Source organism: Myxocyprinus asiaticus, chromosome 22 (assembly GCF_019703515.2).
Source record: "Myxocyprinus asiaticus isolate MX2 ecotype Aquarium Trade chromosome 22, UBuf_Myxa_2, whole genome shotgun sequence".
In the NCBI taxonomy this organism is placed as follows: Eukaryota; Metazoa; Chordata; class Actinopteri; order Cypriniformes; family Catostomidae; genus Myxocyprinus; species Myxocyprinus asiaticus.
Window position 1 is genome coordinate 37,962,220 of NC_059365.1, and position 19,221 is coordinate 37,981,440.

General features: G+C 38.2%; 1 protein-coding gene across 2 annotated transcripts in view; it reads left to right on the forward strand.

The window, feature by feature from the left end:
- The window catches only part of abca1b (ATP-binding cassette, sub-family A (ABC1), member 1B), a 52,383-nt gene that overhangs the window by 10,968 nt on the left and 22,194 nt on the right, over positions 1–19,221 (forward strand). For both annotated transcript variants that reach the window (XM_051649296.1, XM_051649297.1), the window contains exons 6-15: positions 3,686–3,807; positions 4,463–4,654; positions 8,102–8,191; positions 11,640–11,880; positions 12,793–12,932; positions 13,093–13,209; positions 13,372–13,566; positions 17,409–17,614; positions 17,742–17,918; positions 18,255–18,477. In XM_051649296.1, coding sequence (XP_051505256.1) covers positions 3,686–3,807; positions 4,463–4,654; positions 8,102–8,191; positions 11,640–11,880; positions 12,793–12,932; positions 13,093–13,209; positions 13,372–13,566; positions 17,409–17,614; positions 17,742–17,918; positions 18,255–18,477 — 1,703 coding nt within the window. The remainder of the gene's footprint in view (positions 1–3,685; positions 3,808–4,462; positions 4,655–8,101; positions 8,192–11,639; positions 11,881–12,792; positions 12,933–13,092; positions 13,210–13,371; positions 13,567–17,408; positions 17,615–17,741; positions 17,919–18,254; positions 18,478–19,221) is intronic.

Below are 19,221 nucleotides of genomic sequence, written 5' to 3' on the forward strand. Positions count from 1 at the left end.
GTCTATCCTGCATGACAATAGGAATGCTTTGAACTCAACTTCCAGTCATTGTGAAGCTTATCGTGGCTTCCACGTGCTGCGATCTCATTCATTTTTGTCTTTATTCTTTTCTTTTAAGTACAAATGATGGCAACAAACATAAAATAGTTTATTAGGTTTATGGTTATAGTTATCGCTTGAACCCAATAACACCGAAATCATTTGCTATGATTGATGTGATTCTGGATTCCCAAAGAACTTCAAATATCTGCTTTTATATTAGTCTCATAATGGGTTACAATTGCATTCAAAACATGTAGACCGAAAATATGAGGACAATCGTTTCTATATCCAACAAGCCAAGAGGTGTATTAGGCTTAAAAGACACAAAAGACCTGACAAGTCTATCTGGGCTTCAAATTCTCTGGTCTAGACTTTAATGATTTGGGATTCTTTTATAGTTTGTCTGGTATTCTCTTTGGCATATTGAGGCCTGAGCTTAACATGTGACTTGTATTCTTGTACAATCCCTGTACTGATAAAATGTATAGGCTACATTAAATGCAGTGTAAAGGCTAAAGTATACTTTGGTTTCCCCAAGCCACTACATCTCACGCACAGTGCACTTGATGTAAATTTTGTCATCTGCACAGTCTGCGTTCAGTGCTTGCGCACTCAACTGTATTTTAATACTCTTTTAGAAAAGGCGCACGTGCGACGACACGCAGAGAAACAGACTGTTTGCATGACGTTTGCAAAACTAGGCCGTTTGATTGTGCTGATGACGAAATTTTCGACACGCACGCTGTCCACGAAACATACCAGTACACGGAAAACTGAAGTATATTTTGGCCTTAAATCGTTCGTACAGGCTTGCAGTCAAAAGAGTAAAGTTTGAAAGGCTTGAGCACTCGACGGTTCATGAGGTGTAACGGTGCGCAGTAAAATGAAGTATACTCTAGCCTTAAAGGTGCTGTAAGTGATTTTAGCCATTCTGGAACTTCCACGTCCATGAGACTGAGCAGTTAAATTAGACACACCCCCTCTTTACAAAACACCGTCCTCCAAATATAGCGTTGAGATCACCACTGAACCGTAGAGCAATGCGTCTTCTCACGGTTGTCATACACAACAGTAGCAAAATAGAGCCCTCAGCTAAGAACTGTTATGAATCTGAATATGATATTAAACCTGAATGTTCCACTTCAACTACTACATTATGAGAATGTTCAAAATGATTGACAGGCAGAAAGCACATCAAAATCTTCTGATTGGTTTATCAAAGAATGTGTCTGTGGCCACTTACAGCACCTTTAAGTCACGCAAAATTCATAAATGTAAATGTTTTCTTAGCTACCCGTCCTGATAGTTTTCACTTAAGCAATTTGCAAATTTCCTGCAAAGAACATTAAGGTTATCAATAAGGCAGAGGTTATAATGACTTTTGTCCACATATGTGAATGAAAATTGGATCAAGGATTTGTGGAATGGGCTTCAGAAACCCCTGCATTATGTAACGCTTTTGCATAAATCATTGTGTGGTATATCCCATCTGCTAACTTATCAGAAGAACTCCAAACATTTATCATGTGACTTCACCACGGCTTATTTACAGTCTGTAGACCTTCTCATTTTGAACTTGCACATACCTGTCCTCTCTAGAATACCTTTCAAATGCAATTGGCCATGACCAAACAGAAGTTCCTTGCACATGTCCTCTCAAACCCCATTTGACCTCTCCTACCCCCTTTTCCCTTTTTCAAAAGAATGATTAGTGAGAATGGGCTTGAATAGTTTAGGAATCTACCACCTCTTGGGGGGTTTCGGCCCTCTCCAGCAGAGATGAGAGTGGACACACTTCCAGTCTTTGTTTCTCTGAACAACACAGAAGGAAGACATGGAGACAGTTGGGCTGCTTTGGGTGAGGGCAGTTAGTTGGTAGCAGGTAGTTGTTAGGCAGGTGTGAATGACCACACTTTAAACAAGCATACACATACACAGGTATGAGATTTTAGGTGTATGCATATACTGTGAATAAGAATGGAGGAGGGGTGTCAAGCTACCTGGGACATGTGTTCATCTTCCCCAAATATACAGTCTTGAGTCAACTCTTTTGTTGCCTGGAAGTTAAAGAGCACCTATTATGGTTTTTAAACGTGCCTAATTTTGTTTTAAAGGTCTCATACAACAGATTTACATGCATCCAAGGTAAAAAAAAAAAACACTTTAGTTTGCTCATAATTTAAATTGCAGCATTACCTTTTTTTCCCAGTGTCAAAAATGACTCGTTCAATGATCTGTTCTTAAGGATTCATTCTAAACTCCTCCTTTCAGAGAGCCTACTCTGCTCTGATTGGTCAGATGTCCCAGTCTGTTGTGATTGGTCTAGCGCTTAGTGTAGTGTTTGAGGGCGGGTCAAAGCTGTTCGCGAGCAGCCAATGAAGACCAGAGGCGGGTTTTTTGTTATCAAATTATGTAGGTAAGTACAGGAAGTAAGTCTGGAATTACTAACGACTCATTTCAGGTGTTCAGAATTGGTTCTTTCTTTTGGGAGTTAATAACTCCATTTGTCATGCACTTTGATTTTTGAAACTTTGCAGACTTTTTTACATTTACAAACAGCTATATAACACACTACATGAAAGGTAATATTTGAAAAACCATAATAGGTGCTCTTTTATTCCATCAAATATAATTATATAGACTGTCTACTCTCCTTTTTAATTAAAAATGCTTGCTAAAGCATGCATTACTATTACCGTTGTTCATGCATAGGGTTGGGGTTATTAAAAATCCCTAAACTTAAGTAATAATCTTCAATGTGAAAGGCACCATTTGTGCTACAGACATGAAAAATGCCTCAGTTTGTTGAACAGAAGTGTGCTGAAAAAAAAAAAAAACATTTAAATAGAAGAAGCAACTCAAGCCATATCTAGGAAGGTACCAGCTTTCATAGACCTGGTTGTTGGCTCTTTTGATTTGGGTCAGTAATTAATCCCTTGCAATGCAATAGCAACCACCCAAAACACCCTTGAAACTGCACAGCAACGCTCTGGCAACCACCCAGAATTGGGGGGTTGTGAGTTTTGCTTGGGCAAACACCAATCACAATTTAATCAGAAATGTAAAATTGTAGTTTCTTTTTACACATGACAAAGGAGTTAGTGCCACAAATTTAGGAAAGAAGGGGAGTCTTGTGCAACTCCTGTCCCATTTTTGTGGATTTGTGGAGGATTTTTCAACCCCTCTTGTAGATTCAAGAACATTTAGGCAACAAGACTCCCAGTGTATTGTGTGTGGAATCACCCGATGAATCAGCCGACATTTCTTTCCACGCCCAGCTGAACCGCACTACCTGCTCAGACATGCACTTGAACTTTCAAAGAGGAATGCAATTTAAGGAGAGTAGGACAGTGTGTGTACAGTTTCAATGGCTCTATACCTCACAGAACACCGCTAAAATTCAACATGTGAATGCATGTACTCACAAACAAAAGTTTGCCGTCTCTGGAAGGAATGCAACTTGAAAGCAAACTGATGGAAAAGGGGGTGTGTTTCCCCAGATTAATCCTAAAATGTGGAGGTGGTTCTGCTGAAATTTAAAGTCTGGTCAAATTGCTGAAAACTGATAAGTACAGCCATTGTATGGAGGTTTTGAAAGGCATTCCTTAACATGCACACACTAAAGTGGAATATCTGTCCTCAGGTTTCAAGCTGAAGGACTTCCTCCGTGAAAATGAGACCCTGTCCACCTTTCTCCAACAAAACACCTCCCTTTCCCAGCATTCTGTTAAGAATATTCTGGATGCTGATGTGAATCTAGAAAAGGTGAGCAAGTAACAGCAACATTATCTCCTTAGAGTTATACTGTAGACACTTTTGGTCCAGTTTAGAAAAGTGTGTTTGTGAATTGTTAGTTCACCCAAAAATAAAAATTCTGTCATATGGGACTTTAAAAAGGACCATAAAAATAGTCCATTGCGTATGAAACTTGGCACATTGCCAAAGTATACTTCGTTTGTCATCATTGCTGATCGCTCCATGCACAGTATGCATTCCGGAAAGCACAAAAACGAAGTATACCCAGGCCTTTAGGGAAACGGGAGCTAATGCCATTTGGTGTCAATGGCCAAGCTTGAATAACGGCTTAAATTTCAACGGCCAAATTGGCTGTGCAAACTGTCCCAATGAAACAGTTAAATAGAGAAACCAGCATGCACCTCAATTTTTGTTTGTGAATCAATAGCTGCTAGCCATATAACATGACCTTGTGGCATAAACCTCTATTAACACAAAATGACTAAAGGCTGCCCACATTTACCCTAATGCACCCTCAGAATGTGTTTGCAGGACATCTAGGCCAAGCAATTTATATTTTCCCTTTCTTGATAAGAAACTCTTGGGTCACATGAGCAGCTCTTCTCAATATCCCTCTTCTTATCTGGCCCTCACTCCTTATCACTGGTCCTACTCATATTTTTAGGTGCTGATCAAAGGATTTGGAGTGCATCTGAGAGACATGTGCAGCTCCACCACACTTGAGGACTTTGTAACCATCTCAGACAAGCGGGTGGCTAGATTCACTCAGGACATCATCTGCAAGTCTTCTAAAACCTGGCTGGACCAGGCAGAGATACACTTCAAGTCCAACCTGGATTTCCTCAAACCTATTAGGGTAAGAAACCTGGTACAATGAATCAAAGTGAACTGCTTTGATATATATATGGATTACCAATTACCAAAGACATAACATGGTATTACCATTACAGTAGCATTATAATTGGGTGAATTAGGGTAATCTGGGGCATTTTCTTTGACAGTTTACTTCGGTTGTCACCCCAACACTTCAGACTTGAACTTGAACTAAGTTACGTGCTAGTCAGAATGTGTAACTTGGGTTGTGAATACACAGTTTCCTTAAAAATGCGCTACACATAACTCAATATCCCAAACTGTCTAAACATGAGGAATTCACAATAAAGTGCCATTTTAATCAGAGTAAGACTGAATGAAATGACATGATGAAATATTGACTAAATTTAAAGGTGCAGTACGTAAGATTCAGAAACCCTTGTTGTTAATGACACCTGTGGCCGTTAAGTGAACTGCAGCCAGCTTCCTGTTGCTCATGCTCGCTCTCGTGCACACTCCATAGGGATGTGAGCGAGCGAGCATCGGCCAAAACAATGACATAATGTACAAAGAGACTGAACGTGATTCACTGGCATCATGCTGACAGATGAGGTAGCATAATTAAAATTACACAGTTATGATTGTTTTACTACAAACTTTGAGACTAAGCTAAAACTACTTATCAGCTAATGATAAAGATCAGCATACTGATACACACATACAGCTACATACTACCGAACTATACCAGACAGTTTACTGTTGCACTGCACTGGTATGTTGCACTATTGTATGTTTTGTATGTCATATGTTGTACTACGATCAAGAAACCAGTGTATTTGCTTAAATTTATCCTGTATACCTGACTTTTATTATAAAGAGAAGATCGTTGAAATTATTTGAAAGTTACGAAGCAAGGTAGCTTGCAATTCGTCAGTGTTAGCAGGCAAGATCAAGTTAGCTAAAATTACACAGATCAATGCTTAATGGCACTATATTTCACATGCTTTGCAGTTATGTAAGCTTACCTGTCCAATAAGAACGCCAATTCAGGGTCGGTTTTGGGGAATGAAGGTCCCTCCAGGAATCAAATGCCCTGCTGATGTTTACTCTAGTTTTCGCTGTACCAAGATCACATTCCCGCTTAGCCAGATGGGATTCAGTAGATAAATGTTTTTTTTTTCTTTTTGTTTTTTTGGCTTACTCTGAGTTTGTGTAGGAGTCGGTGTTGCGCTGGGAGCCGGATGTTTGCTGGATTCCATCTCTAAGTTAATGTTACCTAGTGTTGCATTTTGTTTGTTGTCGCTGTTGAATAGCGGAAGAGAAACACTGAGGCAGGGCTCTCGGAAGCGCACATAAACGTCACATCCTTTGGATTTTCCCGGCAAAACCGACCCGCTCCCTTCACATGAAAATCAGTATACAGGCTTTAATAGGCAACCTAGGAAGTCTGGGAAGGGCTCGTTTTTTAAACTGCGTTACAAGCCGTTCACACATTGGCAAAAAAAGGCGAATATTACATGAAAAATTTTACATACTGCACTTTTAAAGGAAATTTTGATCAAAAGACAAAACTATTATAACTAAAATAAAAAACTGTGTGAAAAACAGCATTTATTTGGGTACTGTACTTGATTTCAAACATATTTTTCCAAAAGTACTATTAATCTCTTTAGGGGTAAAACTTTTAATTTGAGGAAAAAAGTATTGAATGCACCTTTAGCATAGACTTGCTTGTTATCAAGAAACAAACACATCAGAATTCCCTACCACTGAAGTACCATGCTATATGAATATGGTCATCAAGCAGTACCATTACCATTACTGACCTGTGGTACTGCCACAGTATCCAGATTGAATGCTATTTGTTTTATGGCTCAGAGGGTAACTGGTCTTATGTTTTTTTTTAACTGAAAATCCCAACTATTAAGTTCCATAAAACAAATGGGTCCTTCAGGATAACCTACTGTACTGACCAAGCTAGAGAACTGGATATGTTCGGTCAGAAAAGCGAGTACATTAAACTGTTGTCTGATAAAGTCCACTCATTGTGTCTTAGAGGGTGACAGAGTTCATCATCTTATCTCTCCAAGCAGCTCAATACCATCCACCCCTCATCCACTGCTGTATTTGAGTTTTTCAAAAACACCAGGTGACTAATCATTGGCGTGCATTGTGGTAAAACAAAAACACAAATCAACAACCAGCTAAAAGATAGTGGAGAAAGAAAGAAAGTGAGCGGGTTGCAAGAAGAGGAACAGCGTGGGATGATTCATGTTGTTGCCTGTTGCTGTACACACCTACCTTAATATATTGCCTGGAGGAACGGCTGCAACACTCAACAGAAGCTTCCGTTCCCCTGTTCCACATTTTTCACATTTGAAAGAACTCAAACATGTCAGGGTGTCTCACAGATCATGTTGGTCAACCAGAGCTGATTGTAACTCAACATTGGGATTCTAGGAAAGTACAGTGCAGTAAATTATATTGTGGATAAATTGGCTATCTTTGGTTGTGTCACTAGGTGATGGCACCTCAATGCATGGAATGAACGTAATGTGTTGTTCCACTAGTGGTGCAGAAATGTAATTGCAAAAGTAAGAATTGTTTTTAAACAGGTTTCCCGAACACCTCCCCCCACCTGTCGTTGGTTGGCATACTGTTGTCCCGCCACAGACTCATGTCATTGGTTAAGCCAAGGTTGCTGTTTCATGCCAGATGCTCAGACAAACAGAGTAATGTTTTGGTAGTGCCACAGTGTTTGCGATTTTCAGGGAAATCATCCTACAAATGGCTTACCGTTGTCTTTGCATAATAAGCTGGGATAGAAAAAAGTATTAATATATTAATATAGAAAAAAATTGGGGGCCTGGGTAGCTCAGCGATTATTGAAACTTACTACCACCCCTGGAGTCGCAAGTTTGAATCCAGGGTGTGCTGAGTGATTCCAGCCAGGTCTCCTAAGCAACCAAATTAGCCTGGTTGCTAGGGAGGGTAGAGTCACATGGGGTAACCTCCTCGTGGTCACGATTAAGTGGTTCTCACTCTCAATGGGGCGCATGGTAAGTTGTGCGTGGATCGTGGAGAGTAGCATGAGCCTCCACATGCTGTGAGTCTCCTCGGTGTCATGCACAGCAAGCCATGGGATAAGATGCGTGGATTGATGGTCTTAGAAGCGGAGGCAACTGAGACTTGTCCTCCACCTCCTGGATTGAGGTGAGTAACCGCACCACCACGAGGACCTACTAAATACTGGGAATTGGGCATTCCAAATTGGGGAGAAAAAAGGATAAAAATAAAAAAATAAAATATATATAGAAAGAAATTACAAACATTGCCATTAAGAAGATATTACTTTTCATAATATGTTCTCCAAATCGAAGTTCTAGGTAAACAGAAAGCTATCTAAAGTATCTATAATGTAACAAGTGCACACTAGTATTGTTACAGTAAAAACTGTCTTAATTAGTTCTTTCTCTGTTTTTTTTTACAGTCAGATGTAAGGACTAATGCCACTGATGTCAGACAAGTTGCCAAAGCCACAGACAACCTTCTGGAGAGCCTGGGATCACTAGCTGCAGAGGTAAATCTTGTATTATTTACTAACTTATATTCTATCATTAAAGGCTATCGGTTTATCACAAAAGAGAAGATAAAACAATGCCGACCTGCACTGTCAACTGCAACATGCCAGGGTTGTCAATCATAATTAGAATTAACAGCACATAAAACAGCTTTCAAAGAATAGCTCACCCTAAAATAAAAGTCCTGTTTTTTACTCACTGTCTTGTTATTCCAATCCCACTATTTTTCATGTTTTAAAGAATCTCCACACAGCTCTTTTCCATACAATGACATGCATGGTGACCACATCTGTCACCACAAAGGGGAAGATTTTCAGTGATTAACCACTTAAATTTGGTCAGTTCTTCAAAAAAACTACTTTAAGTTGCTTTTAGGGTTGTTTTTTTTTTTATTTATTTATTTTTATGTCCTTTTTGGAGCTTGACAGATGTGGTCACATGAACTGTCAATGTATGGAAAAATATGTGTAAAGATTCATTAAAAAAATATATTTTTGTATTCCACTGATAAAAATAACATGGTTTAGAATGACATATGTGTGAGTAAATAATTTTTAGGTAAACTATTACTTTTAATCATCCCACGTGAGAGAAAATGACATTTAATTGCAAAGGCTGGGCTTGAGACGTAGCAGCAAAGGGTGTCACATTGGTTCTGGATGTGTCGATGGGTTTGGTAGTGCCTTGGTTGCCAGCTGTAGCAGTCCACAGTGGGGGGAAGAGAAAGTTGTTTTAACTCCCAGTTGGAGAGATATACAACCAGGCACAGCTGAACAAGCATCCAGAGAGAGAGAGAGAGAGAGAGAGAGAGAGAGTCACACAATCTACTCAGCAGTCAGCATCTAAAGTCTACAATAAAGATGTCCGGTTTATACAGTTAGATGGGCGTTCATGACCTGGTTGCCCACACAAAAGCCTCTCTGTTTTCTGCCCAACTTTGGATACAAGTCAAACTGAATAAAACATTAAACTCAAGCCTTTGTTCCGGTTTTCTGTTTAAGATGGAAGGTGAATTCCAGTAACTTTTCACTGTGTTGGTGGTATGAGACATGGTGAATGTGGACTTTTGGCAAAGCTCTTCTTTAAGCTTACACAGCAATCAGCAATTCTGATCTATAGTATATTAATATAGTATAATAAAATATTTAGTTTTCCAGTAAAAAGTCTAAACATTCTTGACACAAGATAAATTCACTTTAGAAGAAAAATTGTGAAAGATAATAAGACTTGAGTAAAGTTTAGTTTTCTTACCCCATTTGAAAAGTTTTTTGTTTAGAGCATAAACCATAAAAGAGAGCGAGAACCACTTAATCGTGACATGAGGAGGTTACCCCATGTGACTCTACCCTCCCTAGCAACCGGGCCAATTTGGTTGCTTAGGACACCTGGCTGGAGTCACTTAGCACACCCTGGATTCGAACTTGCGACTCCAGGGATGGTAGTCAGCGTCAGAGGGATGGGCATTTTCAAGTAATTTTGTAGTTGAGTATTCTAACTCACAAAAAAAATTGTAATTAATTACTCGTGAATTAAAATGTCAGTTAAAAATATCAAGTATGACACATACGAGAAATTTATATTTTGTTTGATTCATAAACGTTACCAAGAACGCTTTCAAAATAAGCTAACTTCAACAAACTTATGCTTTGCTTTTGCAAGAAAAAAATGAAATGAACAGATACATTAATAATAATAATAAAAATATTTAAAAGTAAAAAAACATTTTCACTAACCCGGAGCTTACATTAAAACCAATACTGATGGCATTGGGGGTAACGCACACATATCTATCATATAAGGCTATCAAATTTGTATCATTTCACATGTTATTATTCAGAAAATCAAGTAGTGAAAGTTGACTTTTATAAAATGCACTCTGTCCATGTTTAGATCAGCTTCCGAGTTTCTCGTACCACTTCACATTTTCTTTCCACCATAAAAATACATGTCCACAGTGCCCCTCAGTGGACTCAATTGTAACTGCAAGGATTTTGAGAGATTCAGAGGGAAAGTACAGGATTATTCAGCATTGCAAATGTGTAAAGGAAAATCAATTTGCAATACTCGAGTAGTATTTTTAATAGTTGACTAGCTTGTGCAGAACGAGTACTCAATTAGTCGATTACTCGTGGACATCCCTACTGTCATTATGCCTACTCTGCCAATCTCCTTTTCGGTTCCACAGAAGAAAGTCAGTCATATGGGTTAAGAACTACATGAGGGTGAGTAAATGATGAAAAAATTAAAATTTTTGGGTGAACTATCCCATTAAGGACATTACACCCTCTTGATCTCTCCCTCCCTCTGTAAGAGTATATCAGTTTTGCAGTGTGACAGCTGTTTGTATCACCCCTTCCTCCATTCTTTGTGCACTTTTACACAAATTAGCAGCGTGTGACTGCTTACATGCTGAGTCAGATCCGTGAGGCTCACACAGTTTTATCCGGGACTGTAACAGGCCTGCAGAGTTCTTTGTTCTGCACCACACCTGATTGAAAATGAATGAGCCAAAAACAATTCCCTAGACAGTGTTTACATTTCTCTTGCCTTCCAAGATTCAAGTTGACCCAAGAGACTGGAAATGCACCCATTAGAAAGAAAGATCACAAACTAGATCTCTAATGTCTCCGCTGTTTCCTCAAGACAGCAATGAGATGAAATGGAGAACAAATGGAGACTCTAGTATTCTTACATTTGTGTCATGTGCAGTTGAACATGAAACAAGGAAATATTGACCAGCAGTTCTCCTGTCCTCTTAGCCACCCTCAACCTCCCAGCTTTGTAATGAATTTGTTCTGACTAACTTTTATTTTATATTTGAACCATCTCTCAAGGGAGTGTTTGTTTGGCTAAAGCGAGTTGTGTTCAGTTTGACAGGCCCTTGGGGCGTTTGCTTTCTGGATTCAGGATTGTTGTATAGACCATACAAACATTAGAGTCAGACAATGACAGCAAAATCAACAAGGATTATACAAACACAGCTTGCATTGGAGTGAATAATGCAACACTTAACATTATCTCTCGTAATTTCCATCAGACTTTCTTTAAGAGATATGTGCAGTATACTGTATGCAAAATTCTTTATGATGTGCTTTTAACAGACATACACCAACTTAATATAGATTGACAATGCTAACTAAACCTCTTAAAGTGTGTAATTTCTGCGCCTCCAGCCATTTCTTCAGTTGGTTGTACAAATAGACAGTCCCACTCTAAACTCATGCCATTGGTTGAGTCAATGTTGCTGTGTCAGGCTGAATGGCCACTCAAACAAACAGAAGAATGTTTGATAGCGATAGTTTAACACATATGAATCTAAAATATGAGAAATAATTTTAAATATAGAAAAAAATACACATTAACTTGAAGTAAATTTGTTATGCCATTGCATATCATTCATCCATACTTGGCACTTTGTAAAGTTGTAAGCTCTTGTTATTTTTTCAGCTGGCCAGTATGAGGAGCTGGAGTGACCTGCGAAATGAGATCCTGTTCCTGACTGAAAACGCCACTGGCTCTCCAAGTCTGATGTACCAGGCTGTGTCCCGTATCGTGTGTGGACATCCTGAAGGTGGTGGCCTCAAAATTAAATCCCTCAACTGGTATGAAGACAGCAACTTTCAGGCACTGTTCGGAAACCACAACAACAGTGATGAAGAACCAGCTTCAGTCTATGACAACACCTCCAGTAAGTCAAACCTACTGAAATTATTGATTGTTTTCCTTGAGCAATGTGAATTAATTCAAATTAACATACTATCGTACTGCATACTTGTACACAATACAGTACAGTGTATGCAACAAGGTTTATTAGTGGTGCATTTTTTATTTTCCAAGCAAATAAAAAATCCAATAGACTAAAGACCGAAACATACTTTCCAAAAGTATTTGAATGCAGGCACTTAGCTATGCAAGCTCGATTTTGTCCGTTGTCATATAATATAATCATTCATAAAGCTATTGATAAAGCAACGCAATTACGTGTTGCATTCTCAACGTTGCTAAAGGGGGTGCTTTAACAGATATTTTTGTGAACTGTCCGCTTCTATGGTGAGTTTTGCTTTCAAGCCAACTACTGTCATGGCGGAGCAACAGTTTGAAGAGAATATTGCTGAGCAAGTAAGGTAAAATCAACATATTTATAGCAACCAAAATAATAACACATCCAGTTTAATGGCAGAGACTTTTGAAGGTAACTCTATCACCCCCTTAAGTACTGAGGTTTATTACCGCCATAGTAGCGCCAGAACACACGTTAAGCATGTTTAATGGCCAAGCATTCTGCTTACGCGTACTTGCGTGAAGTATGTTTCTGGCCTTACACTAAAGGAACCATATTTAGAAACCAGAATATAACCACACAGAACACCCTGGCAACCACCTGGCTATAGCTTAGAAACCACCAAGAACACACTAGCAACTGCATAGCAAAGCCCTGGCAATAACCTACAACACACTAACATTGTAATGGTGACTTTTTGCCACACAAGTTTTGTTTAGAAAATGTAAAAGTGTAGTACTATACATTAGAAATTATATTACTGTCTGGTGCTTACAAACCTCCCATTCAAAGCATATTCTTCTTGTGTTGTGATTCTAGCTCCATATTGTAACAACATGATGAAGAACATGGAGACCAGCCCCATCTCTCGTATGATCTGGAGAGCTTTGAAACCTCTTCTGATGGGGAAGATCCTCTACACTCCACATACACCTGTAACACAGAAGATCATCCATGAGGTAACCACATCAAACAGAACCTCACTATCTGTATGATTGCACGATACATGCAATGATTATATGGAGCAATCGCTCTATTAAACCTTAAAACATGCACTTATTGTGGTTTTGACATTGACCCAACATTTAACCTCCTCTTCACCTTTTTTTCCTCAACAAGGTCAACAAGACATTTCAGGAGCTGGGTATTCTTAGAGATTTAGGTGGAATGTGGGAAGAAACCAGACCAAAAGTTTGGAACTTCATGGAGAACAGCGAAGAAATGGATCTAATGCGGGTATGTTACACTCAACTCTCACTACTGCCCCTATGTGACTAGTAATTGTTGTGTATCACTGGATATCTAGTGTATCCAAGTCATCATAACACAACTGATGGTGTAATTTTGTAAAAAATTTAATGTATTTTTACCGCTGTCTCTTTGCTCTTCCAATCACAGACACTACTTCGAAACAATGCCACTGCTTATTTCTTTAGTGCCCAGTTGGCTGGGACTCAGTGGAGTGTGGAGGATGTAATCAATTTCCTGTCTAAGCACTCTGAAGACACACGTCCCCATGGAACGGCATTTACATGGCGGGATGTCTTCAATGAGACAGATCAAGCTATTATGAGCATATCACGTTTCATGGAGGTCAGAAAAGCTCCTATTCATCCTACTTTTCCCTTTCTTTTCTCCTCCTACACACTTTCTTTCTATCTCGTAATCCATCCATCTCACAATCAGTCTTCAGTTGCATATAGCTGTTTTCATGTCACAACTAGCTGGATTTCACGTTTTTCTCTGGAGAGCAGCACGTATAGGATGTTTTGATCTCCCTTTCCATGGATTTCATGGGTTTTTGTGCATTTAATAAATTACCAGACAAAAGTTTGGACACACTTGACTGAATATATGTTACTTATGATCTTAAAAACCTTTTAATCTATTTTGTTTTGCAAACAAAGTTAAATAGTGCCTATGTAGGATTTGTTTTTGCGGGCGAGTTGAAGTGGGTTTCAAGTGGGTGAGTTGAAGCGGATAGTGAAGGAAAAGCAATCAAAAAAGCAATAATAATTATAATTATAGAAAAGGAGTAAAATCCAAATCCTCATTCAGTCCAGGATATTTCATAGCATTTAACTTGTATATCCAAAAAATCTCTTTTTAAGTTTTTGTTCTCTATTACCTTTCCTGGCTGAAGTAATTATATGGTTAATACCTTGTATTTTAAGAGTAGAAGGATTACAGTTGTGCAATGATTTAAAATGTTTAGCCAAAGGATACTCTTCATTACCCCTCCTAATGGCATGTTTATGTTCAGCCAGATGGTCTTGCAATCATTTTTTTGTTCTACCAATATAGAAAACCTTACATTGTGGACATTCCAACCTATAGATAACATGAGTAGTTTTACAGTTAATGAAGTGTTGATAGAAAAAATCTTATTTGTTTTTCCATCTATAAGTTTTTCCTTGTACTACATAATCGCAATTATTGCATCGATGACATTTAAAACAACCCTTAGATTCATCCCCAACCAATGATTTTCACGAGTGGGTGGTGGGTGACTATATACTAATCTGTCACCTAAGGTAGTGTTTTTCTTTAAACTTATCATTGGAAGATCTGGGTTTGTATCTCTCAAAAAATTATCACTCTGTATAATGCCCCAATTTTTTTGGATAATCCGCTTGACTTTTTCAGCAATCGTGCTATATTGTGTTACAAAATAAACGTTATTTGATGTTTCAGATCTTGCTTTCCTTTTTAACAAATCTGTCCTTGTCATATTTTTCACACGTGTTTTAGCTTTATGGAGAGTTCGAACTTATACCCTCTGTTTAAAAAGCATTTTTCTAAGTCCTTAGGTTTATCCTTAAAATCTTGCTTTTTGTCACAAATCCTATGTAGTCTTTGAAATTGTCCAAACTGTATGTTTTGTATCAGTTTAGGAGGATGGAAACTGCATTTCTATCCTAAATATTGATGTATGTAATTGCTAATTTCACGGTCCAGAAAATTTACCTTTTCCATATAGTAATCTAGGAATAGTATATCATTTGAGTTAGTACTATTAAGATATTGGTCTGAACCCGAAAAAAATAGGATAACGTCATCAATGTAATGCCCCCACCAGATGATATTATCTAAAAAACTATTTGTTCTAGGATTCAATACATAATCATGTTCACATTTGCCTAAAAATAATCCAGCGTAGGAAGGACTGTAACAAGCGCCCATAGCACATCCTTTTATTTGTTTAAAAAGCTTTTCTTGGAACACAAAGATATTATTATTAACGGTCCATTTAGTAATTCAGTATGAACCCTGAAGGTGGTAACTCTGTATCAGATCTAGTATTCAGAAAATATTCCAAAGCCAACAATCCATTTTCATGTTCAGTGTTAGTATATAACAACTCTACATCCATAGTGACTAGATAAGAAGAAACGGCAAATTCAATTCTTTAATTTTTTTCAATACATCTTGGATATAAGCAGGTAATGAAGGTAAAAATGACTTAATAAAATAGTCAATATACTTTGAAATGGGTTCAGTTAAGCTCCTATTATCACAGATCACTGGTCTACCTGTAGGATTTTCTAAATTTTTGTGAATTTTGGGGAGCAAATAAAATGAAGCTAAATGGGGGGTTTTATAGAATAAATATTCATTTTCAGAAATCCAACCACTTTCAAGAGCAGAGAACGTTCCAGCTCTAACTTGAGGCTGTCTGTAGGATCAAAAGTAAGCCGTTGATAGTATTCTGTATTCTCCAAATGTCTATTAGATTCTTCTTTATATTTATTATACCCCAAATTATTATTGTACCCCCTTTATCAGCTCTTTTTATTACAATTCTATAATTTTTAATCAAACTTGTCAGAGCCTCATTTTCCTTTTTAGATAAATTTATCTTATGAAATGTCTTTGTTATTCTCATTGAAAAGCTGCTCCACATCAAAATTCATTTTCTTTACAAAAGTATTTAAAGTAGCATTTTGAACCAAAGGACAAAATGTGGATTTATGTTTAAAGATACTGCCTGGTAGTGACATACTTAAATGTAAAATGTAAAATTTGATTTATACCACACTTTCAAATGTACGTTTCTATAGAAACGGAAAAGGTCTATTTTTGTATCAAATTCATTAGGAGTAGATGTTGGGGCAAATGACAACCCCTTGGATAAGACTTTTACACTGTTCTGTGAAAGATGTTCATCTGAGATATTGATCACAGTTTCAGTCTGTTCCTGCTCCGTGTATAAGGGCAATCAAGGCTTCTTCCTCCCTCTCCGGGTAGGTCTCTTATTCCTCTTATCTCTCTTTTGCTCCACTCTCTGTGGGTTTCCCTTCTGGGTGCTAAAAAAATGTCAGAAGAGGCTTCATTGTTTCTAGAGTGCTCCTCATCCTCACTACTAGTAATGCTGAAGGAAACTTTCAGAGAGTTCTTTCGAGACGAATTAAGGATTGTAGTCGAGCGATTTTGTAGGTGCCATACATAGATTCTGCCTTCTTTGTAGTCTTTTTCATCTCTCTTGAATTTTTTCAGTTTTACTTGTTTTAAATCTCCCATGAATGCATCCATTTCTACTTTAATATTCCAGTTCTTTTATCTTGCATCATCACTGCATGTCTTGATAGATCTTGTATCTTCATCAATTTGAGCTTGAACAGTCTGAATGTCTTTTTTAGATTAGAAGCAGCATCAAGTCAAAGGAGCATTTGTTCAGAACTGCTTCCCACTTATCTTTAAAATCGGTTCTATCTTGTCCATACTTCCATTTGTGTTCTTTCATAGTTCTAATGACTTGTCTATTATTCTTAAATGTGGAAAATAGTAATAAAAAGAGGTGGTTTGTCCAAACTTATGATTACAAGTGATGTATGTATTTTCAGATGGAAGATGAGTGTAATGTGACAAAGTCTGAGAAAAGTAGATGTGAAAGAAAAATAGGAAGTGAAATCAGCTTTTATTTAGACCAAAGGAAAAGTTCTCAATCCGCTGTGTATATAATATAGCTTCAGACAGGCAGACCTTTTAATAAGTCAAAAGTCCCTTTATGGTCATTGTTATTGTTACCAACAGTTATTGGTTAATTGAGACACTAGCATGTTTACCTATTTTCAAACAGAGACTAAAAGTGTCCCTTTGTTTCATGAGAGCTGTTTGCCTGTGCAAAACTCTCTGTCACAAAGTCGGGTTTTTTGGGTTATTGCAAAGGTATGCAGAGTGTTTCTAGAGCTTTATTATGCAGCTACTAGGGTGCTGTAGGGTGGTTGCTAAGGTGTTCTGGGTGCTTGTAAAAAGTCTCGATGATATTCTTCAATCAGTGCTCTTAATTATTTGGTTTACAATGGCTGGAGGTGCCGTTTGTAATGCTGTATCCAGGATAAATTAAATAGACAATCAGTCAACACATAATCTAAGATGTGCACTGACTTCTCGCAAGAAGTTGGGACTGAATTATGTCTCTTTCTCTCTTATAGTGTGTCAACCTGGATAAACTGGAACCTGTGAGCACAGAGGAGAAACTAGTTAATGAGTCCATGGGTCTGCTGGATAACAGAAAGTTCTGGGCGGGGATTGTGTTCCTGGACATACAGTCCAACAGTTCAGAACTTCCACCACACATCAATTACAAGATCCGCATGGACATCGACAATGTCGAGCGCACCAACAAGATCAAAGATGGGTAAGTAATTTATATCACTTTCTCAGCACTTCTCAATGGAACAACAATATAAAAGCAAATGTTTAAGAGACTAGCTAATAAAGTTACTCATAAAGTCAGATACTTATAGTGTTTTTGGTTGTGGCAGGTATTGGGACCCCGGTCCTAGGGCTGATCCTTTTGAGGATTTGCGATACATTTGGGGAGGATTTTCATACCTTCAGGATGTTATTGAACACAGTATTATCAGAGCAATTACTGGGACCAAAGAGAAGACTGGCGTCTACATCCAACAGATGCCTTACCCATGTTATGTAGATGACATGTAAGTATTCCATTGCATCACACATAACCTAGACATATTTCAGTGGTGCTCCAGTATTATACAAAAAATTAATTTCCAGTGTCTTTTTGGTGCTGGTTTAGCTGGTGAACCAACATTACCATGTTTTTTACCAGCTAAACTCAGAGCATGAAGCTGATCAATCTACATGGTCTTTCTTGGGAAATAGGATCACCAAAGTAGTTTTGCTGGTTTAGTTGTTAAAAAGCCTGTTGGGGTCACCAGCTCACCAGCATCTCAGGTGACCAACTATGCTGGTCTTCTCAAATTGCAAACAATCTTTGTAGATTTTTGAACCCACTCTCTCTCTTGCCATAGTTTCCTTCGTATTATGAGTCGTTCCATGCCCCTCTTCATGACTCTGGCCTGGATGTACTCAGTGGCCATCATCATCAAAGGCGTCGTCTATGAGAAGGAGGCCCGGCTGAAGGAGACCATGAGGATCATGGGCTTGGACAATGGGATCCTGTGGTTTAGCTGGTTCATCAGCAGCCTCGTTCCTCTACTGATCAGTGCAGGCCTGCTGGTTCTTCTACTCAAGGTACAAAATAGGGATGCAAATTTTGGCAAATTCTTTTAACCGAGTAATCGCCAGAATTAACCGGTTATTAACCAGTTAATCGATAAGCCATGAATCAAACAAGTGACCAAACAGACATAACAAAGATCTCTACTGGCTGAAACAAAACAGGCTCACATGACAGATTTACATATTTAACAATAGTTATTACATCAACATTTGAATGAACTACCGTATGTTTCCTACTTTACGGTTTGCATCAGAACATGTCATCACAGACGAAATTATCCAACAGCGCATGCTTTATATTTCCTTGTCTATCAGACTTAGAGGAAGCTAGTGGTTTACATGTAAACAGCACCCTCGTGTGTACATAACATGCCCTACATTAAAACCCATCAAATTACGTCTCTGTTATTTCTTGAATTAACTTCTCGTTTAATTTTTAACTGAAATTATTAGTCGAACAAATTGTTAATGCCAGTTAATCATTTACTTGGTTAACCGTATACATCCCTAGTACAAAATGAACCTCAGCATATCTTAATGTAGACACATGTAGAGTCCTGGGGCACGTTCAGCCCTGACAAAACGCAGCAAAACGTTTATTTCAACGGAAACAGTGGTGCGTTGAACACCCTGTTTTGTTACGCAAGCGTTGCAACTATGGCAGCTGAGAAGGCCATTCTTTGCATTCTTTTCAAAGAATTTTCAGAGCCTGATGAAATCGGCTTAAATATGTGTTTAATACTACAAAATACGCTT